The sequence below is a fragment of the Thunnus thynnus genome, chromosome 7, assembly GCF_963924715.1.
Source record: "Thunnus thynnus chromosome 7, fThuThy2.1, whole genome shotgun sequence".
Taxonomy (NCBI): domain Eukaryota; kingdom Metazoa; phylum Chordata; class Actinopteri; order Scombriformes; family Scombridae; genus Thunnus; species Thunnus thynnus.
In genome coordinates, this window is record NC_089523.1 from 20,536,812 (window position 1) to 20,563,807 (window position 26,996).

The 26,996-nt window shown below is 39.5% G+C and overlaps 2 protein-coding genes across 2 annotated transcripts; one reads left to right on the forward strand and one right to left on the reverse strand.

Moving 5' to 3' along the window:
• Positions 1 to 1,097: 1,097 nt before the first annotated feature.
• Positions 1,098 to 6,482, forward strand: actmap (actin maturation protease). The gene is made up of 7 exons (XM_067594846.1): positions 1,098 to 1,476; positions 1,639 to 1,848; positions 2,774 to 2,842; positions 3,067 to 3,191; positions 3,557 to 3,686; positions 4,451 to 4,521; positions 4,599 to 6,482. The coding sequence occupies exons 2-7, from the start codon at positions 1,652 to 1,654 to the stop codon at positions 4,922 to 4,924; spliced, it is 918 nt and encodes a 305-aa protein (XP_067450947.1). The 5' UTR covers positions 1,098 to 1,476; positions 1,639 to 1,651; the 3' UTR covers positions 4,925 to 6,482.
• On the reverse strand, positions 6,477 to 24,739 carry itpkcb (inositol-trisphosphate 3-kinase Cb). The gene is made up of 8 exons (XM_067594840.1): positions 24,140 to 24,739; positions 20,287 to 21,489; positions 10,382 to 10,481; positions 10,070 to 10,283; positions 9,440 to 9,644; positions 8,966 to 9,067; positions 8,702 to 8,773; positions 6,477 to 8,568 (listed from the first exon to the last, which is right to left on the reverse strand). The coding sequence occupies exons 2-8, from the start codon at positions 21,457 to 21,459 to the stop codon at positions 8,359 to 8,361; spliced, it is 2,076 nt and encodes a 691-aa protein (XP_067450941.1). The 5' UTR covers positions 21,460 to 21,489; positions 24,140 to 24,739; the 3' UTR covers positions 6,477 to 8,358.
• Between the last annotated feature and the right edge of the window lie 2,257 nt (positions 24,740 to 26,996).

Genomic DNA, 26,996 nt, shown 5'->3' on the forward strand with positions numbered 1-26,996 from the left:
TTAAGGAAAATATAAATAATGAGATTTAGCGGCTCATTCTCCGTTTTTTCCCCCACCACTTACACTTGTGAAAAAGTGTTAGACATCGTATCAAAAACCTTAATGCTGTTTAAACCCAGCTTTTATTCTATTAGTGAAAAGTGAAAAAAGGGTGATTTCACTGATCTTGTGGCTAGCAATTCACAGCATTATTCCATGTTTCTCCATTTCATTGGTTATGGCCATGTAGAGCTCCTCTTTCTCACTTAAAAACAAATGTACAAAATCTATTTTTACATTTTTTGAATTACAAAGTATCATCATCATCATCACAAAATATTTTTATAGAGTTTTTTTTCTTCATTCACTCCTCTAATATTTCTTTATAATACAAAATGATTGTTGTTCTCTTAGCTGTCCTCAAACCAACCAGAAATATCGATAAAATCGCCCTTTTTCATTTTCCACAAATAGAATAAAGGTTTCACAAATCGGAAACTATGTTTTATGGAGTCTCTGGAGTCTCTTTGTTAATCTAGTCCAGATTTAACAGGTCTAAATATAGCAGTTTTTGATCTGGACCTGGTCTAATGTGGTCTGGATGGGGGGAAAGCTGTGAAATTACCCTGTTGTAAGTTTTCATGAGCAAAATAAAGGTTTCCTAGATCTGACACTGTGTTTTAATGAGTCTCTAGAGTCTCTAGAGTCTTCTTGGTAATCTAGTCCAGATTTTACAAGTCTCAATACAGTGGTTTTTTGATCTGGAGCTGATGTAATGTGGTCTGAATGGGAAAAAAGCAGTGACATCGCCCTTTTTTCTGTTTTCATAAGCAAAATAAAGGTTTCACAAATCTGAAACTGTGTTCTAATGAGTCGCTGGAGACTCCTGGTTAAATTAGTCCATATTTAACAGGTCTAAATATAGCAGTTTTTTGATCTGGCCCTGGTCTAATGTGGTCCGGATGGGGGAAAAACAGTGAAATCGCCCTTTATTCTGTTTTCATAAGTAAAATAAAGGCGTCACACACTGAAAGTGGGTTTAAACAGCATCAAGGCTTTTACAACGATGTCTAACAGTTTTTCACAATTGTAAGTGGTGAAAAAAACGGAGAATCAACCGCTTAATATCATTATTTACGTGTCCCTTAACTTTCCCCTTAACCGCGAATCGCAAGCTGACTTCAGCGTCGTCTCTGCCTCCCGCTAACACACACGAAGAAGAAGAAGAAGAAGAGGAAGAAGAAGAAGAAGAAGAAGCTGCGAAGTCCCCCGCCAACACACGAAGAAGAAGCTGCCAAATATAACGTCCTACCTCCCGCCAACGAGCACGAAGAAGAAGAAGCTGCCAAATATGGATAAAACGCCGGTGTTGTTAGCTGGCAGTGCTAGTCTTAAAAGTGGTTGTATGAACCAGTATGTGAAATATTACAAGCTTATAATTTTTTGTGACCGATAACAGGAGAAGATTTTGTCACCGAACTTGCGAGTTAAGATAAAGTGAGTCAATTATATATACTCTTATTTTTAGCTTAGTTATCAAAGTAAGCAGTGAAGGTGGGGGAGTAGTTTGTATATGAATTAACGTTAGTGTTTGTCGAGTCTATTGAAGAGCAGCTGCAAAGATGTTAGAAATACTAACTAAGCTTCCCTTTCTGTAAGGAGCTCAAAGGAAATGTCTATGGAGTGCTCCCTGTCACCTCCTCCACCCCCCCCTCCTCCTCCTCCTCCTCCTCCTCCTGCTCCAGGTCCACCACCTCCTCCAGCTTCAGCCCCCAAGAAGAAGCTGTACCAGACTATAGCCAGCAGCAGGAGTCCTGTTGAAGGGGACCACACAGAGGCCCTGTCACTGCTCCGTCAGAGAGAGAGCAGGTGAGATATACAAGTTTATTTTGCACATTTTAGGATTTATTTTTTACCATTATGTCCCTGTTTAGATGAAGTGATGAACAGCAATTTACTTTGTGCACATGCAACTGATCAGATCCTCATATAGCTGGACAATAAAATTCATAGTCCACATTTGACACACACACATATTGTCATGATTACCTAAATTTTACCAGATGTTGCTGTTCTTTTTTCTCTCTCAGGAAAAAAAAACACATTCACTCCAATTTCCAGTTCATTAGAATCACTTGTGCAATCTATTGCAATTCAATTCAGCCGTGCAATAAAAACCTACCTTTGTGTCACAGAGGTCATAGTTTGTGTTGGTGTTTAGAGCTTGAACAATTAGTTGATAGATTTATTAATTAATCTAACCTCACAAATTTAATAGACAACAACTGTGGTAATTGATTTGTCTTATGTAATACTTTAGAGCTGCAACAATGAAACTGATTAGTTGCTAACTATTAAATTAATCGCCAACTATTTTGATAATTGATTCATTGTTTTGAGTGTCAATTTTTATTAGTGATAATAATGTATTTCCTGGAAATTCAATTTTAAAAAGCAGACAAAAAACACAGGGGAGAAGTTCTGTTCTTTCTGGTTTATCCAGAAGTTTTTCACCACATTGATGCAACAATCCTCTTTTTTTTTTTTTTTTTTAATAACGTTGCCTTTATATTTTGTCCACCGAGGCCAACAGAATATTAGAAACACATGTGGTAAAGTGATCCAGAACTAACACTTGCTGAAAATGAACACACCTCTCTGTTACAAAGTCTACAAAGATGGGATTTATTGCAGCAATAGATTGTACAGTTATGTCTATCAAACTGGTAACTGAGTGTAAGGATAGAATAATGTATAATTATGTCATGAAGTGTGTTATTTCTTGGTGCTTCAGTTTCAGGAAAGATCTGCAGTGGATACTGATGAACACATATGTGCCTTCCCTGATCCAAGATGGTCCACAGTAAGTCCAAAAACTTCAAATACTTGTCAAGCAACACTGTGATCCACATTTAACTGAGAAAGCACTTATATAACGCAAATAAAACTGTTTCCGCAACCTTTGTATGTGCACTGGAAACACTGGTGCCTATTGTGTTATTGGTTTGACCTGAATGCTTTAAAGTCATTAAACATGACATATTTTACAAGGGTGTGACTGTGAGTGTGTTATTAATTTACCTTCAGGTGTGGTTTGGTGGCTTTATGGATGGCTGCACACCTTCAACAGCCACAGCCGAGTATCGACATGGACACAGTCGTTCAGACGGCGCTGAGCCGGGGATACACGGCGCAGGGTGAAATGTTTTCAGGTAACAAAGGATATGAGCTGTTTTGAGCCAGTTTCTACCAAGTGAACAGTTTTGAAACGTGTAGGAAATTTGTGGGCAGCAAAAGTTTTCTGATCGTGTGGGGAATCTTCATCCCAAAGGCAGAAAACATATGTTGACACCACTGGGTGCTGCTAGAGCTGCAGCAGTGACTCAGCCCCTATAAACAGCATCAAGATGTAATTTGAAATGTGGAAATGTGGAAGTTATATAACCAGATTTCCAACTTTTCTTTGTTTTAGTGGTGATTCAGTCTTTTGGGTTTCACAAGCAACTAAATGCAATTTCACAGTGTTTTGATTTTATGGGTTTCCTTATGTCCTCATTAAGATTTTTTGTTTTGTCAGCTAACAACATGGCCCTGCTGGCAGAAGCGGTTTGCGGCTGCAAGGCAGAGCTGCTGTCAGGTGGTTTAAGTGGTAAAAACGCTGCGGCCATCATCACGCACCTGTGGGGAAGACAGCCTGTTCTCATCCCGTATCCTAGACCCAAACAGAAGCATCATGAGTGTTGTTTTGTCAGGAATCATTTCATTATGTTTGGTTTTTATTGCTAAGGATTGTCATAAAAGATAAAAAGAGTATCTGCAGGTCTTGAAAAGTCTTAAAAGAAGCATTGAATTCACTTAACTCCAAAAAGGCCTTGAAAGGTAATTAAGTCTTAAATGTTTTCTGTTGCCTGCCGTAGAAACTAGTGTTGCTTATAAAAATATATGTTTTTGTATTGGGTTGCAGGCTGTCAGATGTTATACATCTATAAACTAAAAGTGGGATTGTTTCCATTGTTGATTGTGCTGCAGGAAACCATTTAAACCCTTTTTTGTGAAGTTTCAGTCAGCACCATCCAGACCTGCAGCAAATACTATCACCACAGTGAGCTACACCAGCGAGGATGCTCATCCACTCAAAATGAACAAGTGTCAGTTTATACAAAAATTTAAATGAATTAATAATATTTTATTGGTTAATCCATCCATTTTCTGCCACTTTTCCAAGTCCAGGTCACATTAATTCAGTTAATTATATCATTAGGAATTATTGTTACACACTGCTTGGAAGTACAACACTGATAAAAATGTGATATAAATAATTGTAGGTCATATCGTTCCTACTGTTTCCATCATACTTTCATATTTTGGACAATATGATCTTGAAACGAGTCTTCAATTTCACTTGTTTGAACACTGTAGAAACCACGAGAAAAGTTTATGATGACACAAAATGCCTTGACAGTATGTACAGATATGATGAGGATTACAACCATGAGCCGTGCCAGCGTAGCGGCCACAGGGCGCACTGGGCTGTCGCCTCAGGTAAGACCATGTAGCTAAGTCACCTGCTCATTCAGCCAGTCAACATGCCCCACATTTACCACATCCACCTCTTCCAGGTGTCCTCCTCGGTCTGGACCAGGGTAGCTTGAGCACTGAGCACACCGAGCCTGATCCCACTCTGCCTTGGCTTCACCTGCCCAGTGACACCAGCTCACCTTGTCCCGTCGGCCTCAGAGAGGTTTACGTCCTGGCTAAGCAGGGTAAAAGCCTGCGCTACCAGCTGTGGAGTTTGGATAGCATCACTCAGAGCAACGAGCAGCTGAGGACAATGGACCCTCAGAGGGCCAGTGACGGGACGCAGTATGTGGTTCCTCAAGGAGGGGTGGAAGCCGGACTGGCTGGACAGGCGGTCTTACTCCACACACGGACGAAGAAGCAGTGATGAGGCTGCTGGTCAACAGAAACCAGCTGTGCAGTAAACAATGGACGGAGAAAACACTTCATGTGTATTTGTTGAGAGGGGCTGCAGTGACATGACGTGAATGATACAGCAGAATATCAATCATGGATATTTACAGATGTGGATCTGTCTCAGCGTGACGACCACATGTTTGACTTCCTCCCACAGAGCTTTGAAAAGGGCTTCATCAACCAAAGTGTTTAACTGTTATGATACCGTATGTGCCACAATTGTGATGTTTTGTGGATCCTGTTAATATGAGACAATGAAAAAATTTGTCTCACGATTTTGTTATACTGAGTCAGGCTGCAACCAACGATAATGTAAATTATTGATTACTCTGTTGATTATATTCTCAATTAATCGATTAGTTGTGGTCTTTAAAATGTCAGAAAATGGTGAAAAATGTCCATCACTGTTTCCCAAAGTCACAGATGCAACATAAAATTACTTTTTCTGTCCCGACTGACTGTCAACAAAGTTTACTATCATACAAGATTCAAGAAACCAGAAAATATTCTCATGTAAGAAGCTGGAACCAGATAAGTTCAGCTTTTTTCCTTAAAAAATGGCTTCAAATAAATAAATAATTGAAATAGTTGACAATTAATTTTCTGTTGATCAATTAAGCGACTAATAGTTGCAGCCCTACTACTGAGTGTATTATCCGTTTAATATTTCTAGTTGTATCAGGCCTTTGCAGGCAATGTTATCCAAACAAGGATTTAAAGGGTTGTTGCATCAACATGAAAAAATGAAAACATTTGAAAAACTTTGAAAAAGAACACCTGGTTATTTTTATATAAACAGTTCTTCCATTGAATTTCCAGGAAGTACACTATTATCATAATACATATTGTCAAAATGACATCATGTTATAGAAGATTTTCTCCATGCTGCCAAACTTTAGATCCTATTATTGCTTTATTTAAACTGAGCAGCTGTGTGAAGTTTGTTTTTGTCTTTCAGGTTTATAATATAAATTTTCATCACCTGCAATCGATTTAAACAATAAATCGATGTAACATTTTGTCATTGTGATTGTGTAAATGTTTTGGGGTATTTAGTCAAAAAGAATATAGACAATTAGTCGATTAACGGATTGACAGAAAACTAATCATTTATAATTATTTTTAGTCAACTATGTTGATAACTGATAAATCTTTTTAGTAGTTTTCTATCAGTCTCAGCTTCTCATATGTGATGATTTAATGTTTTTCTTTGTCAAATGATATTAAACTGATGATCTTTGGGTTTGGGATTGTTGGACAAACAAAAAATGATACATGAAGATGTCACCTTTGACTCTTGGAAATTATAACGGGAATTTTTCACTATTTTCTGACATTTTATAAACATGATGATTAATGGAGACATTAATCAGCAGAGTAATCGATTATTAAAATAACAGTCGCCACCCTGATGGAATATCTTCCCAGTGAGGTCAGAGCAGCAGAAGTGTTTTAATAGACAAATAGTGTATCTGATGTTTGAGTTGTGTGTTTGAAGAGGAAATAAAAAATAGAAAAAAGTCTGAAAACTCTTATTTCCAGTTTATTGCAATCCATGACCTTCTGGACAAAGCAGGGATTTAATATCAATTTTCACCAGTCACACTGCCTTTAAAAATACAAAGTGTGCTTATGAATCCAGTTTACATAGAAAGCACCCAGTTTGAAAACCTGATAGCTTGCAGCCACATTACAAATATAGAGAATTTGTGGGCAGAAGAAATATAATACTTTGTAAACACTACATTATTCCTCTCTCCCAGGTTATGGTCACTGTTCAGAGATGGAAAGACTGAATTCCTGAAGTAGAATTCCAATTTCATTAAGTCAGATGTTTGCGGCACTCATTTAGAAAGCTTGTCTGTACTGGGTGAGCCGCCCACACACACACACACACACACCCACCCACACCCACACGCACACCCACACACACACACACACACACACACACACACACACAGCTTCCCGACACTGTCAAAGGGCGTCTGGAAGATTCACGGCTGTTATGTTTGCCAACCGGCTGCATTCCAATGAAGGAACCTCAAATATGGTCGTAAGCACTTCCTTAATATCTGAATATAACAATGTCACATATTCTTGTTGCTATTTTCTTTGTAAACCCTCAACAATTCAAACTGTTTAGTGTAGCTAAATGAGGTTTAAAGCATCGTCCTCGTGATTTACAGTTGATATTCTCGTATTCGATTATGCGTCATCCCTTGAATCATAAGATGTTGAAATTTTCCAGTTTCAAGATCACATGTAGGTTGATACATAGGTGAAACTTCACAAAAGCCTAGACTAAGACTAATCAGTTTAAATCAGGTAATTCCAGTTTTCATTTCACCCGTTTACACCAGTTTAGTGTAAGACTCTGTAGCCTCCCTGGAAATCTATGAGCAACACTGATCAGAGAGAACTGAGCGTTTGTAAACTCAGTGTTTGAGTGCTGCTTCCCATCTTAACGCACAAAGAGGCACCGCTTGTTTTGTTCAATGGCTTTGTGAGGATCCATAGTGCAACAAATTCCAGACAAACAAGGCTGCCAAGCCGCTTACTGTACAAATTAAATGAAGAAAAAATTATCCCAGACACTTTCACTACATTATCATACAAAAATCCAATTTAGAAAACACTTTCAGTTTCTATCAGAAGTTCAACTTTGGGATTAAATGTAAATCAGTTAATACTTGGGTGAACTCTTTGGAAGAAAAATAGCAGGAGTCCACTTGCACTGGAATGATCACACAGCTCTTTCTTTAAAAATGCTAGGCACAGAATTGTACAAACAAGGTAAGCAGGTTATACCAAGGCCAGAAAAAAATTAAATTAAATTGTATTTACACACTTGAGTTAGTTTACACGTGGTTTGACCAGTGTTTTAGTGTTGCTGTATACTTGCACTTAAACATCAAAAGTTCAAAAAGTGGTCCATGACAAAAATAAAACTCCCATTACACCAGTTCCTCGAAGGCAGTGTAAAATACCTCTGCATCAAGTTCCTGGTTGTGAGAGTGCTATGTGCACATCTAACCAGCAGGGGGAGGTGGTGATGAGGGAGATGGGATATTTTACATGTGTCCCTTTGCAGGCAAAAGTGAGTCACAAGTCCATAAACTCAAGACTGTCAAAAAGAGTCTCAGAGACAAACGGAGCACGATGCACGATGTCGGCCTTTGGCAAATTCAACTTTGCAATAAAAATTCTGTCTTGTTTCCTCTTCTTGCACAGGTACAACTGGAATAAGACATTTGGATATTTTGCATCACGGTGTGTGTTTGAAAAAGTACTCAAATTGATCTTCTAATGATTCCATCCTTTTCTTCAAATTCTTCTGCTCCTGCATCTCTTCTACCATCAGAACTTGGGGGTCCATCGTTCACTCATGTCCTCCTGTCTTCCCTCTCAGGGCGTCTGTGGGAGCATACTACTTAAGATGTCTATGAGGTTGTCCAGTCCCCACAGGTAACCGTCCTCCCTGTTGCCCTCCACCCAGGGGGTCCTGTGATCTAAGGTACGAGGGGGCGGCACGGGAACCGTCTTCCCGAAGTCGATCATCCACACTCTGGCTTTCCCCGAAGCGTCGTGCACGAACAGAAGAGAGCTGCCCACGACCTGCGACGACAAACCGGTGAGACAGGTGAGTTTAGGCATGCGAGCGATTCACTACAGAAGCGGTGATGAGATCACAAATCTTCAACTCGGCCAACAGGTTTTTTGTAACATGAAAACTGCGAGTGTGTCTCACCTCGTGTGTCCTGAAGAAGTGCGACTGCTCCAGCGCTGAGCGAAGCTCCTCCAGCCGCTGCAGGTAGAGTTTCTAAAAGAAAAAGTGAGTTTAAAAGTTAGAGGTGTAGAGCAGCAGGATGTGAGAACAGAAACAAAAAGGAAGTTAATCTTTAGGATCACTAACCTTAGGTCAACAGTGAGTCTAAAACCTTTCTTCTTAATATTCATAAAGATAAAAATATCACTGACTTTTGATGAATCATATGGTGAAGTGGAAACTTACCAGAATTTGAGTGTTTCCATTGACAAAGTCCTCCAAAGCCTGCATCACTTGCTCTCTGTGTTTTGTCTTCTTAAAGTTGGTGTTGCAGGTCCCGTCAGCTTTCTGCAGAAAAAAAAGAAGATAAGATACAGTTTAGCTTGTTTGTACTACCCCTATTTTTTTTTTCTCTAAGTCGGATATTTTCATTCATGTCCAAGCAACATGCAAATTGGTACAACCTGATATACCAGATAATAACCAGCCCTGTATTTATTGTCAAAAGAACAAACAGTCTCTTTGTGGCTGCACATCCAGCCAAAACATTTAATAGACTGTGTTGTTTTCAAATTCCACTTCAGTATGTGCACTTTCCTGATGACACTGATAAATATTTACTCTCATTGATCGGTTTACTTCCTGCACAAACTATTTGTTCTCTTCGCTAACACTGACTAACACAGTTAGGCATGTTCAAAGCGCTGGACGACATCTGACCTTAATGCCTTCGATGCGGAAGCCCAGAGTGGCTGTGGAGCTGAGCGTCTCCCTCCACTGCATGTATCTAGGTTTGAGGACGCCTTGCTGGGTCCTCTCCTGCTCTGTCGGGGCCCCGGGGTCCACCGCGACCATCTTCTCATACATGTCCTTCCGCAAACGTGGACGCTCTCTGGCTTTTAACAGCTCCTCCTCCAAATACGTCCTGATGCGAAAAAACGGAAAACATGTAATTAAAACTTTTATTTAATCAAGTTTCTGCTTTTATGCATTTTATTTTCCTTCCCCTCGCTCGCTATTTGAATCTTTTTTTTCTCTGTACTGATTTTTTGTTCTTATTGAGATGTCTATTGTAATTTCACTGTTTTAGTCTCACTGTTCTCTTATTTTAATCCTGTGAAGCATTTAGTTGACTTCATGTTCTAAACAGTGCTGTACAAAGAGTTATTACTATTATAACGAAGCAGATCACCGATGGGAGTGAACTGTTTATAAAAGGTTATTATTCAAAGCTCACAGTATCTGCCAAAAAACCCCACAAGATAAGCTCTGATAATTTGTCTTCTGCAGTCGATATCATGTTGAAAAATGTTTGTCACACTGGTTTCTTCATCCAGTGTTGATGCTTACCTGCTGCCCATCTTACAGTCCATGATGGACGGTGAGTCAAAGTCAGCCAGCAGGTCATCCATCAGGTTGTAGTCCTGCTCATCTCTCTGCACTACACCATAATAACCAGGCACATATGGGCGCAGAGTGTCCTTCATCAGCTCCTGTAGGCACAGCTGCTCACACTCACAGTATCGCTTCAACAAGCGCCCGAACTCACCAGCCTGGAAGTTACCTTAATGAAGGAGACAGACAGACGAGGAAGATTAAAGACTGAGGATAAAGGAGTGCATGTATAGGTATGTTATGCACAGACAGTGTATATCTGCATACCTGCATGGCCAGCTAGCTGCACCCACGGGTAACGCTTCTTGAAGGACACGACGAAGGGGGACCAGTGAACCATGGTCTTCAACTTCTGCCAAGACTTATTCTGGGAAACGGAAAACAAAATTCATTGTCAAACAAACCAGGATGTTGGTCACACAAATGACAAATCTGAACCACTGACTAATCAGCGTGGTTTCAAACAAAGCATTGAGCTAAATACAGACAAGTAGGCATGATTATCCATTAAAGGAAAACACACCCTGTAGTGAGAGCATACTGACACACACATACACACACAACTCAGTAGACATTGGACAGATCCTCCCCTTTAGCCAAGGCCAGGTGCACGACGTACGTGACAAAAGCCATTCATAAAACATTTACCAAAGCCTCCACTGGGGTGTCGTAAAACAGGGCCATACTGTCTGAAACTGTGTGTGTATGTGTGTGTGTATAATGGTTATCTGTGTTGGGAAACACCAGAGCAAGGACAGTGTGCAACAGGGGCTTTGACGCAAGTATTCTGAAACCGATTGATTAAAACATGTGTGTGGGAAATCACAACAAACCCACAGCCAGTTTAGGATGTGTGTATGTGGGTTTGTTATACATTATATTACAGCATGTACTTTTCATCATTCCTGTACTTTTTTATGTGTGTCATACTCAGATGAATGTTTAACAAAGAAACACTGATGATAGAAAACACATGTGAGAAGCCAAATAGGTTGATGTGAGTAATAAAGTGCGGGAACGAGGGGCAGCAATCATAAAATTAATCTTTTTATAGCTGAATAATTTCTGTCAACGTCTGCGCTCCTCCCTGCCGGGCCTGCAGTATCTCTGCCATGTTTACATGTCAGCCTATCTCTGCCGTCCTCAGATGCGTTCTTTCCACAGCTGCTGTGTTGAAACTCTGTCACAATAAAACAGGAATATACACACACAGCGGAAACAGCGAGTCTGTGTTTACCTGACAAACAGGCTTTATTTGAGTTGAAAGAGTGCTGTTTTGTAACTCAAAAGTTTAACAAGCTTCTTAATATGAGCGATGGAGTCCTACATGTATACAAAATAATCTGTTTAGAGGTTTTGAGTGTTTTACTTTGCGAAGTTGTGAATATGTAATCAAGAGAGACATTTCATTTTTCAGGAGCTTTCACCATTTTAAAGTCCAGAATTAAGACAGAAAAGAGCTTTTACTACATATATTATGGGATATTTACTTGCAACTTAATTTTTCAAAGTGACCAAAAATATTTGCACCATCCCTTAGTCATTAATGAGATACAAAATAAACACCTACATCTTGGATGGAGTTGCATATAGTTTGACTACAAGATAAAGAATGAAACCATCATAACTCAACATAAATCATAATGGTAACACTTAATATTAAAGTCCTCCTATTTAACATTTATAAACAGTATATAAACATGTAATTAATGGTATATAACACACTACAATATAGTTGTAAGGATGTTTTCTAAGTGTTTATTAATGTAAAGTATTTGTTAACAACTATAATTTCTTCTATGAATACATATTTTACAGTATTACAACTGTATTTTACTGTATTTTCATTCACCATACATCAGCATCCAGTTATGGGAGGAGTTATAGTTGTTGACAAATATCTGCTTACAACAACATTATAGTGTGTTATAAACCATTTATTAACTGTTTATATTCTGCTTATAAAGGCTAAATAGAAGGACTTAAAGTGTTGCTAATAAGATTTGATGTATTTAACATAAACAATTAATATTGCCACCAGTTTCTTTCATCAACATCATTACTTCTACACATGTAAAAATATTACAGGTGACTCATGTGACTACAGTCTTAGTCCTGAAATGGATTTGAAATGAAAAGGGTTGAAAACTAGACTTTCTGACTGTATTCTCTAACTGTGTATTGGTTCACTATGGGAGGGAATTTGTGTACAACAGGTTTGTGCTTCGTCAGACAGCTGGTCAATGTCAGGAGTTGAGTAATGAGAGTGAATGCTAGACACCTGTGACCTGATCCTTCAATCGCATCAACAGATTAATCCCAATATAACCTCTGCTGCGTCAGGATGAAGAGCGGTGATGAAACAGACTGCATTTTATCAAATTTGCAACATGCAAATTGTTATTTGCAACACGAGATGATTTCATCTGACTCACATGTCTCTGCAATTTGTCACTGAAAATTAAACTTTTTTTCCAATTCTTTTTCCATAATCCTCTCCCTGCTTCAGCGAGGGTGTAAACTACAACATGAGTCTTTATGACGTTTATTTCTTTACTTCCCCACTGTGTTTCTCCTGGAATTCGAAACATTATCTCCCCCCAAGATATCTCCTCTACAGGGATGAGGTGGTGTCTTTTCTTTGTGCTAGGTTCTTCTATCTCCCTGGATTTGGTTGAGTTTGTTATTTCACTCAGGATTCTTTCAAAGCAAGTGAACGCACCAGTATCCAACATTAAACTCGAGAGGCTGAAAATAAATAATGAAAAAAACGGGGGAAAAACCACACCTCCCTGTGTTTCCAGTATTTATCCTTGTTTCTCTGTTTCCAGCAGGACAGTTTTAACTGAGCTTTACAACAACTAACCCCTAATAACCTTAACCCACATAACAACACAACAAGCAGTCCACCTTCAGACACTCCAACCCGGTCAGAACAGTAAAAGTGCTACTGTAAGGGATAATTATGAGCCTGTTGTGTAAAGTTCAAAACACAAGAGTCCACCTCTCTGATTGGAGGAAGCAACAGACATACATGTACAGATCTGCTCCTTTAAAAGAACAGGGTTGTACTTGACAGTGAGGACATATTTAAACTAATCATTTAAGTAAGAAAATAGATTTTTGTCATTGTTGGTGTCTGTAGATCTGTTTTTCTTTGATTAAGTTAAATACATTTCATGTACAATCACATGATATTTATGATTAAACTGTCAAAGATTGATATTTCCTGACAGCTGGACCAACAAACAGTGGTTACTGTAAACAGACTGAGATCTGCTTTATAAAACACCGCAGTCCAAAAATAATCTGCTGAAATAGCATCCGTTTATGGAAAAAACACATACTATGTTTACCCATCAGATTACCTCAGCTTCTTTATATTTTAGCTATAATTAGCAGTATCTGTGCTCCTCTGAAGAAGACGTCAGTGACAGATGAAAGCCCAGGAGGGGGGGGGACAGGAGAGGAAATCTTCAGCCTCTCCTCTTTCACTTCTATTATCCACATGCCATCAAGCTCTCTCTCTAATTGCTTCAAGCTGACAGCTTAATGTGTTGCTTCTGTGGGGTCAAATGTATCTGCCTAATATCACCAGACGCTGTAAGAGCTAATGCTGCTAATGTTCTGCATGAAGGCGTTTTTTGAGAAAAAGGTTTTGATAAATGCTGAGAATCCCTACAGACTATGTGTAAAAAGCCTGGATTGTTGCTTCGGTTTTAACTGTTGTGCGCTGCTCTCTCACTTTGTCTCTTCATCCCACACATTTGTGCATTTTAAAGACACAGAGGTTACATTTCACCTCACACAGTCCAACCTTCACCATCTCCGCTTTCTCTTTATGCATTCTCGTCCAGAGTTATATAACTCACCTACATATATAACAGTTTCATTTCATCATTCTTTGTTTTATAAGCTTCCTTCTCATTCCCCAAAGCTTCAATGCTGACAAAAGTGCTCCGTCAACCTATTTCTCCCTTTTTTTCCAGTTATTTTTGGATTTTCAACATTATTTTGTCCTCCTAATGGCCTTCTTTTCTTTTCTTTACTCATCTCTCACATTTACTCTCATCACAATCGTTCTCTCGGATATTTTTAAGCCCAATTGTCTTGTCTAGACTTTTGGGGTTGGCAGGGTTACCAGGGATCTCTGGTGCCTGAAGCACACACATACACACACACACTCCTCTGTGGTTCACATGACAATGGTCATTCTGGGAGATGTCACATTGACCACAACAATGCTCATTTATAGTCTTGCCCACTTCCTCTTCACCTTTCACACATGCACACGTTCAAGCGTGATATGCCTTGGTGAAAAATGACCATCACTTGAAAGTTAGTCTTTATTAACTCTCTTACAGCGCTGTCAACTAATCCAGTTCCCAAACAAGATGGATGAACATGAAGTGTGTCTAAATTTAATGTCAGCACACAGAAATATTGATAATAGTTTCCTATGTTTGGTGGGATAGATTTTAAAATATTTTAAAACTCCACTGTATTGGGAGTGGAGGGTTAAACTGAGGGCACCGTCATCTTAAGTTCATCAGTGTATTTTTCCTCTGGAAAGCTGCCTGGCACAGTAAACTTTCAGATACGGAAAAAGTTTATGAGGTACTCAAAGCGAAAGGTAATGCAATCGAACACAACAGTGCTGCAATAAATGCCACCTTTATGAACATCATAAAGTTCCGTTTCTCTTTCAGAAAGGTGTTGGTCAATTTTGAGGGATGTAGTTAGTGGTGCTGTGTATTGCAATACGACGAGTGTCTCTAACATTTAGTTGTTAAGTAAGTGGTGTAAACATATATAATAATATCAAAATCACCTCTCAATATAAATCATTAGTTTTAGCAAGATGTACCTGATAAAGTGGCAAGAAATTTGGACTGATTGCATAAATTACCCCGACAGTATTACAGCCTGAAGCATGATGATCCTGCTGGTTGGCTTACTGGCTTCTTAGAGAGATCATCACAGCTACAGTGTGTGCAGACTGCGCCAGACAACAGTCACATTACTGTAGCTGCAAGAGACCGGGACTATCAATCACATTATATTTGATTACCCAAACCTGTCTCCTGCATTTGAATGTGCCCTTCTATCTTCTCTCTGAAGAAACCATTAGCAAATACGTATGGCCGTCTGTATTCAAATCTCTGGATAAATTTGTCGCCTTCTATTTCTTACCTGGCACACAGAGCAATAGTGTAGGAGGAGGCAGGCGCTGACACAGGCACACACGGCCCCAGAGACGAAGCGAGAACGCAGCCAGCACAAAATACCCTGCACCATCAGCATGGGGTCTCCACAGATGAGCCCTGGCAGGGCCGTGTGCCTCTCTGTTGTCATTGGATCCCTCACAACCATCTATTACCTTCTTCCACCAAGTCTACTGTTAGCCCCTGGCTAATGCTCTGTCTAACTCCAGTTACTTTAGCTTCAGTCAGTCTGTTAACCTTCCTGTAAACTTGTATAGGCTTGTGTTGCCTGGTAAATAATCCTCCTCTGATATAAGCTCACACTGATCTCCTCTCCTTCTCTTCAACCTCTTTTTATGTCATACCAATTCAAAATTTCTCCTGTTTCAACATCCTGCCACTCCTCCCTTCCTCCCTTAACACTTTCTCAATGCTTGATATCTTCTCCGTTGTCAACTTAATGCTGTCGTTTTTCTCTCTTTCTGCCAAGGCCATCTGTCTGCTTGAACTACTCCCCTTTCCTTGTACTTCCTCCCCTAAATCATTCACCCTCTCTCCCCTGGAGCTACTAACCTTCACACACTGAGCTGTCTTCTCTTTCTCTCAATAACCTTTGTTCTTCTCTCCTCTCTCTCTCTCTCTCTCTATCCCCTAATCCTCACAGGGCCTATCCTGAGCCCCACGCTGAGCCAATCTCCTGCCAGATTCATGACTGACTGGCAGCATGGGGGTAGGGACAACAGGCCTTCCCATACCCTCCCAGTGCTTTCCTTTTGTCTGCATGACAAATTCCTCGGCACTATGTAACCTACAGAGGTGTGTGTATGTGTGTGTGTGTGTGTGTGTGTATGTGGAGACAAAGCCGAACCTGTCAGACAACTATCATCAGCTACAGGAGTGGCTACATATATATACACACTCAGTGTGTTTCCAGGTACTGTCAAGAGCTCTTTTCTCAAAACTAGTTTATATGAAACCACATCCCTTTCCCCCCTCAACTCTTCAGTTTTCAAGCAGCTCAGCTGTGTGGCGAATCCTTGAAGGTATGGAAGATGGCACAGTTTTAAACGTCATTGGAAAAGAGTCTTCAGATAAAATTAAAGAAACATTTACCTTTTAGTCTTTGCCGTTGTGACAGTACTGATTATTACAGTATTTTCTTGGAGCTTGTCTGTGTGTCTTCTCATTGTATAAAATGTTAAATTGTATTTTTATCACTGCTGAAACAATTAATCCTCAACAATTTGGATAATCAAGTACTCGTTTATGCCATTTATCAATAAAAAATACCAGATATTTGCTGTTAATGTCACCATGAGTGTAGCTGTTGTATGTTGTATTGTGAGTTCTGTGTGTCATCCTGTGGTTTTTTTTTGTTTTTTTTAAAGGAATAGCTGATGTGATACAACAGCTACGGAGATCCAAAAAGCACTAACTGCATGGAGTTTCATTTAATTTCCTTTTTAACACTGCAGCGTGGATTCAAATTTCGCTTGCACACACCAGCGTGTATATGTCTGCTGTGGGAGTGATGTGTGGGACTTCTGTATAATGAGTAGTACGGAAAACAAGTCCACAATTGTGGCTCGTGTGAATAAGCATGCATAAATAAAAAGAATCATCATCACGTGTAGGCCACATGTTCGAAGTTTCGGTGACTGTTTTTGTCTGTTTGTGTTCCATCTTTACTCAGCTTACACTAATTTTCCTTGTTTTCTGTTCCACTGTGTGTCTCAGGGTGTTTCGGGGGAAATTATTAAGCTTTTGTGCACGTCCGAATGTGGGGGGAGAAACTGTGTCTCATATGGGAGAGAGAGAGTAAGATATTAGTAGTATTGTTTGACTGAGGAGACATTTGTGGGCATTTACATCTAATAATATTCAAATGTCAGGGACAGAGTAGATACTGTCGGTGTGAAAGAGAGAACAAGGCAAGGAGAGAGAGAGAAAAAAAAAAGTACCATATATGGCAAAGACGTCGCCTAGCAACCGGCTCTGCCTTCAGCCCTATTTTCCATGACACACACTGAACACTGAATGCAAGCACGGCATCGCAGCGAGAGTGTGTGTGTCTCTGGGTATGCATGTGTGTGCAAGTATTTGCTCACGTCACCAAGTGTACCAAATGTAACTGGTTTGGCTGGGAGCTGACAGCATGGCCACAGCTTTTTAAAGCCAACAACAACAATAATAACACACGCCCTCATTCTATTAGTTACTGTGCAACCGACAACTGAGCTTTTACTCAACTGCGGGAGGACAAAACATGCCCGTTAAGACCCTGCTCTTTTCAGAAACCAGCGTCATCCTGTGTCTTACGACAACTCAAATGCAACTCCTCAGGTTGCTTATTTCCTGGCTGTTAGTGTAATAGCCAGGAAGTTACTCTGACCACTGATCTCTTAATTCAAATGAGCGTTACTGTAAATTATAGCCAACCAATACATTTACCATGTGGAGAAATGTCTGTTTAAATGTGACGGAGGTAGTCCAATGATTGAGCTCAAAATCAAAGACTGACGCAGGGACAGAAAATACAATAGAGACACATTAATGGGAGCTGGATTGTTCTTTTTTGTAACATTTATATTAAAAAACATTGGAAATCCACGTCTAATTCAACATTACAACACTGGATTAAGGGAATAATAACCAATTTAAAAACATACTGGGAGAAGTCTGAAGCCCAGACATTAAATTGGTAATCTGAGGCTTTAGGATGTATAATAGGATGATAATAATGAAGCCAGAATTTGTGTGGGCTGATCAAAATGTTTAATACAGCTGCAACAATTAGTCGATTAATTCATTAGTCAATCAACGGATAATTAATTGCCATCTATTTTGATAGCTGATGCATCATTTTGAGTCATTTTGTAAGAATAAAATACAAAAATTCTCTCATTCCAGCTTCTTAAATGTTAATATTTTCTGTTTTTTAAGTCCTCTGTGATAGTTAATTGAATATCTTTGGGTTGTGGACTGTTGATCGAAACACAAAAAGACCTTTTGCACCTTGGGCTTTTTTCACCATTTTCTGACATTTTATAGACCAAACCAAATCTAAACCAATTAACTGAGAAAAAATTATCAACAGATTGATCCATAATGAAAACAATCCTTAGTTGCTGCCCTAATGTTTAGACTGGTTTGACGATAGACGGTTGTGCTCATGTATAGGAAGATTTAAATTTGTCTTATGTTCACTTATGTACATCAATTAAGCTAACAAGATATTAAGATACAGAGATTGTTTGTTTCTGTTGATATGAGCTACATAAAATCTTACATAAAAAAGCAAAGCTATGCTAATTACACACTGCTGACTGTATTTTTAGACATGTGTAGACCTGAGTACGCTCATTCTGTCACACATGTGCAAACACTTGAGAATTAGTTCCCTCTCAGTGGAAAAAAAGAAATTAAATACCAGACAAGGGTGGATCGTTCATTATGAAAAAATAACTGGGCCTATATTATTAAAAAATATGAGCCCAACTTCTTCCGGGTTTCTAGGTTTTGGGCAGGGCAGTATGTTTATTAGCATGTGGATAATTCATCTTTCAATGTGTGCGCTCAGTGACGTGGCCTAAATGGGACATCTTGACATTCAGGATTCACACATTGCCGGGAAAAGAGGAGGAGATACTGGAAGACTGTCTCCAGTGGACACATCCTGTTTTTAAGACTAGTGTCATTCCAAGCATTTCTAGTCAAAGCCTCCTGACTCAGCGGGGGAAACATCACAACTTCCTACTTGGAAACTTTAAATTGAATCTTGTGTGGAAGAAAGAAAAAACCCAGCACCTCTTGTAGCAGAGTCAACGTCTAGATCGCTCTGATAGCAGTTGTTTAGTCTACTGTATATGTACAATAACAGCTGAAGTGGCAACTGTAATGTGATGACAAGTTATTCAAACATGCACCCAGACAGTGTTTAAATGATCCTACGGCTGAGCTCAGCAAAGCCATGGGAGTTAAGGGACAGAGGCGTGGGGGTTAGAGATAAGAGCCAGTTTCCTCTTCTTTGGTTCAAATTTGTTAGAGTCATGTTCCATTTATCAGGGTGGTGCAAACCCGAGTGTGAGACTTAATTTGAATGACACATTAGATAAATGGTTTCAAATGAAAAACTTTTCAATTTCAATATTCAAATTTTTTTTTTAGTTCTTTAAAACAAACAAATTCACCGAAACCAAATGAGGTACGCACATTGTTCTGACTCACTGATGGCTTCTTTTATTTAATTTGCACACCAGCACTTCAGGGATCATTCTATTGTGATCAGTGTGTCATAGTTTGAACAGCTGTTATAGTACATCTGACCCCTGACATGCACTTTAAACCTGTGACTTGACCGACATCAATGTGACGAACGTGACATCTGGAAGTGTATATTCCACTGACAGTGACTGATGTGACGGTCATTGTGCAATGTGTGCTTGTGCACATCGTCTGGGTAAATGTCCAAAGACAAAATGGAAATACATGTGTGTCTTCATTCTCCTCTGAGCCATCTGATGAACAAAGTGCCTGTGATTAAATCTCTTACAGGATATAGGCTTGTTGACCTGTATGTGCCCTGTGTGCACATGTAGTGTGTGCATGGATTTGTACATGTTAACATCCATTATATCACCTTGGTTTTCTCTAACTGCTTCTTATGTAGCTGTTTAGTATTTTTTTGCATCTGACAACAAGGTTTGTTCAGTTGATGAATGGCCCTTAAGCACATGTCTGCCTTGGTTTACCGTCAATTTCCCAATATTAACATTTGCTATTTTTTTTCTATCCAAATCAGTAAGACTAGTTTATGTTTTTTGTCTAGGAGTACAGCTGTGGTTGTTTTATTAGTCAATAAATATTAAAGAAACACTTAGAATCAACAGCACTCATGTGATTGTTAATAACTGGACTGCACAGAGCATTTTAAGAAATTGAATTGTTGAGGAAAAAGTAGAGACTCACCCCTGAACCGTCGTCCGGGCTGCACAGAGACCGGGCCGGAGACAGACTGGACTCGATGTCGCTCCCGGTAAAGTCGTCCTCGGACTCCTCGAAGGAAGAGGCGGAGGACAAGCCGATGGAGGACGAGTTTGACAGCTTCCTCGGTGATCGCATCAGCGCAGGGGACCCTCCGCAGCCGCTGTCCGAGCAGGGAGACTCGTCATCGGGGTGAGGATCCAAACACGACCCGGCGCTGAGCTCCGTTGGCACGGTCAGCAGTGTCGGTGTCCCCGTAGAGCGGCTGGGACTGGGGTCCCTGGTTATGATGAGTTTCGGTATGGTGCCCGGGAAACTTTGGCCTCTTGGAAGACTCTGGGGCGCCTGATCAGAGTCATCTCTTGCCTCAGTTTCACCCGGACAACAGTTGTTTTGGTCATCGGTCGCTTTAGGCGGACATGAAACGGTAGTACAGTCGCTTTTTGTCATTTCACCAACAGCGTGATCGTCCGGTATCGACAGTCCAGTATCCAGAGGTTTATCCGAGAGCAAGCTAGACAAAGTCCGCTCCGTGTCCGGGTCAGAGGTGAGCAGCGGGGCTGAACTCTGACTAGTCCCCGTTAATTCCCCAACTTCAGACACAATCCGACCCTGGTTGTTTCCCCCCAGTGGCTGATCTTCCATGGCCCTCGTCGGGGGATCCGAGGCATTGTCCTCTCGGCCGGGTTTCGGCTCCTCACAGCCCGCAGCAGCGCTGACTTCACCGGTCCGTGTTTCCAAACCTGACGCATCGGACGAGCCAACCGTCGCCTCTCGGTTCACAGCGTCAGCATCGGTACTAACATGCAGGCCGGACGGTGTCTCAAAACAACCCGGGGCTCCTCGGTGCTCCCCAACCGCCGACACAACCTCGTCCCGCGGCAACTTTCCTACTCTATGATCGCGGTGCGTTGCTGGATCTCCGGCTCCGTTTCCGCAACCTAAATCCCTTTCTGTTTGGCTTGAGTCTCGCTTTCTCCTACCAAGACAAGACAACACTTTGTTTTTCATCGGATTCCTGTTTAACTGGTCACCATGTCGCTTTTCTCCGCTCCTAAATCTGCGGATCCGGAGCCGCTGGGCTGTCTCTCCTGCTTTCCATTTCGCTGTGCCTGGAGTGGAGGTGCTGTGCGATAGATCTGAGCGAGTTTGGCCCATCCCGCATGCCGTAGTAGTAGTAGTAGGCAACTGAAACAGACACACCAGACATGAGAAGGGACACACCCTCAATGGTTGATTTTGAAGATAGTTGAAACCACTTAAACCATGACTCGTACAATGTACAGTAAGCCATTAGTCACAAAATCCATTTATTAAGCCTGGGAAATCTTAAATTGACACACCCCTTAACTGCATCTGAGGATTGGTCATATCTGTCAGAGCAAACACATTATGAGTAATGTAATGAACACATTAACTGCATGACCAATAGATAATACACTGTGTCACACCTTTCCTTTTACTCCGTTTATCAAGACTAATATTGTAATCATTAACAGCACACATAAAGCTCCTGGATATTGTCAACAGTCCCAGTAAACATTCGCCGTCATTAATCACAGTGTTTTGGTTCAACGGTGGTAATTAATCTGTGATTTAGCAGGTCAGATTTACAGATAGTATGTCCTAGGGCAGGCCAAAGGACAGAGAAACTAGCAGCACAACAACTTGCACTTAGAGTATATTTATAGGAGAATTTTGCAGAATTAGTGATTTAACTTCTGATATTAAAAGAGATCATTGCAGAGAAATTCAAAGTTTCAGACTGATTTTCATCAGTGTAACACTGCCCTCCTGTGTCTGGACACTGTCCTTCACCAGTTGGTTTGTTTCATCACATCACAACATCATTACAACACATTACTTTAGATCTTTAGATGGCTGTCTGTAAAAGGTCTTGTTTCATTAAAAATGCCAAAAAGTCAACTCGAAAAGCAATAGCTATATAGGAAAAGAAAGTTTAAATGTGTCCTGTGTAAAAAATAGAAGAATATGTTGACTAAAATATATTTACAACACTGTTTTCAAGCAAGCCTTCACAATAAGCAAGGGGTGGCTGCAACCAATGATTACTTTCATTATCAATTAGAGCTGCAACAAGTAATCAATAAATCAAGTAGTCAATCTAAAGAAAATTAAATCGACAACTATTTTGATAATCTATTAATCTTTTCAGTCCTTTTTCAAGCAAAAATGCCAAATGTTCTTTGGTTCCAGCTTCTCAAATGTGACAGTAAATTGAATATCTTAAGATTTTGGACTGCTAGTCTGGCAAAACAAGTACATTGAAGACATCACTGTGGACGCTCTGACAAATTGTGAATGCCATTTTTTAAACTATTTTTTAACAATTAACAAAAAAAATCAGCAGATTAATTAATAATTAAAACATTAGCTAGTTTCAGCCCTGTAATCAATTAATGTCTTGATTATTTTTCAATGACTTACTGTGTCTAGAGACAGAAAATAGTAAAAATATCACTTGAGCCCAAAGTGATGTCATCAAATTGCTCATTCGGTTAGACCAAAATATTCAAACAAAAACTGAATGTAAAATGATATAAAAGAAAGAGAAAATAAGAAAATTCCCACATTTTTAGAAGCTAGAACCAGCTAAATAAATTACTTGAACGATACATCAATGATCAAAATAGTCGAATAATTTTCAATCAATCATTTTAATCAATTAATCATGAAATTATTGTTTTTGTGCTATGTGTCCAGCACATACAAGCATGTTAAAAAGCACAGCAAACACACAGTATTTAGGCTTTAGCTTCTGGGTTTGGTCCTTATTGGAGGTAAATAAGATAAGACTGCTAGGTAAATAAGAAATCCTTAAAGAATTCAGTAATTGTAGTCTGCAGGCAGCTATCTTACATGTTGATACTAAAAATAATGGCACCTTTCCTCCTATGAAAGACACATTTAATCATTTTAACAGACATATGGCATCCTAGAAGAATCCAGAGCGTTTTACATGAGACGCAGTGAGCTGCTGAGTGTTTTCACTGTCATGTACTGTGTGACAACGCCACAGTCACCCTGCTGGCTGGAAGGAATGCTCACAGAAAGGAAATGAGACAGGAAGGACAACAATGGAAAGAACAGCTCATCGTGTACAGTACACACACAGACTCTCGAATACAAATACACTTTGGCGTAATCAAATATAATTAAAAAATAACCATACATCATGACTCATGCTGGGCTGAATGACTGAGAGACATACAGTCAACAATGAGACACACACTTTACGGAAAATCATTTCATGGCAAACTGATATAAAACACTAAAAATGAGTTAGAGCAGTAACTGAAAGTCATATCCGTCAATCAGTCGCAAACAGTTTATCAATTATCTGCTTGTTGAGATAGGAAAACACACTATGTGGCCACAGTGGATAATACTCGAAACACTTTTACTTTCGAATAAAATATGCATTTTTTTAAAGAAAATAATACCCACACTACAATGTAAGTTAGATTGGAAATTAATCACTGAGATGTGAAGGTTTGAAGTTCACATTTGAAGACAGAGTTTGCTGTTTTACCTAATGTTGCTTGATGAAGTTCAGGGTGGCATTTTTGACTTAAATATGTACATTTAGTGAAACTTTGATCCTAGATTAGACACAAAACAATGATATGTAGTCTATAAAAGTAATCAGGACTGGCTTAAAGATTAAAAGACTAGTTTCTGATAAAAGCGACTGAATGTGTCTTTCATCAACTTCAACTTTGACGACAGCTTTTTGACAACCAAACTGATTAATAATGGAACTAACACACAACAAAAAATCCCAATAAACATAAGAAAATGATTTGTCAAAACCTACCAGACGGATCCTGTGTTCCTCCTCTGCTGTTAGTTCGAGGCAGCTGTTAAAAGGTTGGCTGGATGTGAAGGTTTATAACTTACAGCAGGGGTGTGAAGGGGATGTGCCTGCGGCTTATCTATGTGCAATGCTGCTGTGTGTGTTACTGTGGTTTATGTGAAAGAGGAAACGCTTGTCAAAACAGGAGCAGGTCTTTAAACCGGCTAACGTTCAAGCTCTGCAGCTAACACAGACTACCGTTAGGTTAGCTAGCTAAACTCAGGTTAAATAAAGTCTGCTAAAACGCGACGTTGTCCTTACATACATTGATTAGGAAGTGAAACAGTTCGTAGTTGAGGAAAAATGTTAACACCCAAATGTTAAGTTTTATATACTGTGTCTAAAACATTTAGTAACGGTCGGCCTGTCAGTTGGATTTAAGTGCTGCCTTCAACTGCTCCCCTTAATGTCTGCTTCTTCTTCTTCTTCTTTGAGGTTTAAAGGTCCAGTGTGTAGGATTTAGGGGCTTCTAGCGGTGAAGTCGCAGATTGCAATCAACTGAATACCCCTCCTCTTCATGGATGTAGAAAGGGAACTGGATACATCGTCCGAGGCATGGCTGAGCCCCGTTCATTCCTATGAAAGTTGCTCAGCGGTGCATGAAGCCAAAAAAGTTCAACTTCTTCTGCAAACGCACAAGTGACTCTCCTCAGCTGAGCCAGCTACTTCCGGTTTAGCCTTCCGGCTAACTTGAATGGGGATAAAACAATTAAATTGTGCGGCTCTTCTAGACTTTCAAAATGTGATCAGACTGAACAGATCAAATTATGATAGTGAACGAAGTCATTTTGCGGGGGTTGTGTGATGCTCAAAAAATTGTACCCGCTGATTTACAGATGTCTCCTCTACAATGTAAGTCTATGGGGAAAAGTCTTTTTAGGCCAGTGTGCATCATGTATTGTTGTAATTACACGGTTTGGTCGCTATGTCAAATTAGCTTCAAAGCCCGGTGCTGTTCCTGTATCAAGTTCTTTTTATACATCCATGCTCCCCTCACCCTCCCCCTTCCAAGCGTGTAGGAGAACCTACGGTGGCTGTGAAAGTCACGAAAAATGCAAAAGGGCCTTTCTAGAGCCAGTGTTTGGTTTGTCCATTCTGGGCTACTGTAGAAACATGGCGGTGCAGCATGGCGGCCTCCGTGGAAGAGGACCTGCTCTCTATGTGAGTATAAAGGGCTCATTCTAAAGTAATAAAAACAACAAATCTTGTTTTCATGGGATTATATACTAATTGAAACATATTTTATTCCATTTCTGCCAAGTCCATTCCACTAGATGCCACTAAATCTTACACACTGGTCCTTTAAGTTGCTTTGCAATATTGCTTATTCACTTTTTTTTAAGTTATATTTATTAATTATTATTAATTAATATCTGTATTATGTATCTTTTTACATTGTACAATTTTACTTCTGCTTGTGTTTTTGTGATTATTTTATTTTATCTTTTATTATTTTTTTAATAGTAAATCCTAACGATTACTGGACACACCTGACATAATAAGACATAAAAATGGCGTACAATTCAACTGTATACACAGTTAATAATATGGGCAGTACGTATGCATATTTCAACCTTGTGACTTGAACCTGCAACTGCAGAACCTGTAATATCTGTTGTTGGATCCTTCGATCCGTCAGTAAAACATGCACATAGTCTGTATATTTGCATCCCGTATAACAATAAAACTCTCTCACTAAATCTGCATTTCTATTTCTTGCCTTAATTTGAAGCAATTCCAAATCTACTACAAGCTACAAGCTTCTAGTATCCACAGAGCCGTAATTGGCCTTGTAACAACAATTGCAAAACTCCTTCTCAAATACTCCTAAGTCCCTCGCTGCTGTCCATCCTGTCCAGCTGTCATCTCCTGTCCAGCCAAAACTTGACTTTGGTGTTTTCTCTCTTTCCCAGCAGGTCTGAAGCATTTTTTTTGGTTGTGTGACTATATCCATGACCTCTCACATTTATCCAGTAGTTGACTAGAAGTTGTTTTCTATTAAGCACAGTGGAATTTCTCTTGTCTCAACTTGAAGGTCACAATCAGGGGAGGTTCTTACTTCTCCTATACATACTTGTAGAGCCCAGGCCTGGATCACATCTATACTGTGTACGTATTGGGATACAAGACAATTTTCAGAAGAATATTCTAATAATAAAGTGAAATCAAATCATATGTAACACCCTGTATGGGTCTCATTTCTTGGTAACTTTTACATTTTACATACATTTTAAATGTAAACAATGTAGTATTATGCCTACTTAACTGAAATAAATTAATTAATTCACCATTTTGATTGTTGGAAAAGTGCTCAAAGATTGTAAAATTTGCAATGTAACAATAAATTTGCAATGCAATTTTTTTTTCTCATTTAAAAAAATCAAGCAGCTCATAGGTAAATCACTGAGTGTTCAATATTAAATGAATAAATAGCTAATTATGAAATGATCTCATTAATAGAGTAAGGTGGGGACAGTTGCTCAGTTATTTTGAGACTATTTACTCAGAACCAACACATTTTTAGTATATGAAACTCATATCTGTCAGCTTATTATCCACATCATTAAAATAAGTCTACATATGACAATAAACCCAGGATTTGCATTTGAGGAGACAAAGTCAGGTGGTCTCCAAGGACAGTTGCAACGTAAGAATTTGTGTAAAATATAATACATGAGCAAATAATTGTGAAATAATTTAAGGAGCTTATTAAAACTCACCTTGTTATTCGGTCTTATATTTTTATGATCTTCGTTTGTTTTACTGGAGTTCATTTTGATTTAATTACATAAATGTTATATATGTGGCCTCAAGTGAT

What these genes read in the sequence shown, in the direction of transcription:
- actmap (XM_067594846.1), top strand. Translation starts at nt 1,652, where the DNA reads ATGTCTATGGAGTGCTCCCTGTCACCTCCTCCACCCCCCCCTCCTCCT. An exon ending in CTCCGTCAGAGAGAGAGCAG is followed by an intron (nt 1,849 to 2,773) that starts GTGAGATATACA and finishes TTGGTGCTTCAG; the next exon opens with TTTCAGGAAAGATCTGCAGT. An exon ending in GCAGGGTGAAATGTTTTCAG is followed by an intron (nt 3,192 to 3,556) that starts GTAACAAAGGAT and finishes TTGTTTTGTCAG; the next exon opens with CTAACAACATGGCCCTGCTG.
- itpkcb (XM_067594840.1), bottom strand. Translation starts at nt 21,459, where the DNA reads ATGGGCCAAACTCGCTCAGATCTATCGCACAGCACCTCCACTCCAGGC. An exon ending in GCCCGGACGACGGTTCAGGG is followed by an intron (nt 10,482 to 20,286) that starts GTGAGTCTCTAC and finishes TCCGTTTCCCAG; the next exon opens with AATAAGTCTTGGCAGAAGTT. An exon ending in TCCGCATCGAAGGCATTAAG is followed by an intron (nt 9,068 to 9,439) that starts GTCAGATGTCGT and finishes TTTTTTCTGCAG; the next exon opens with AAAGCTGACGGGACCTGCAA.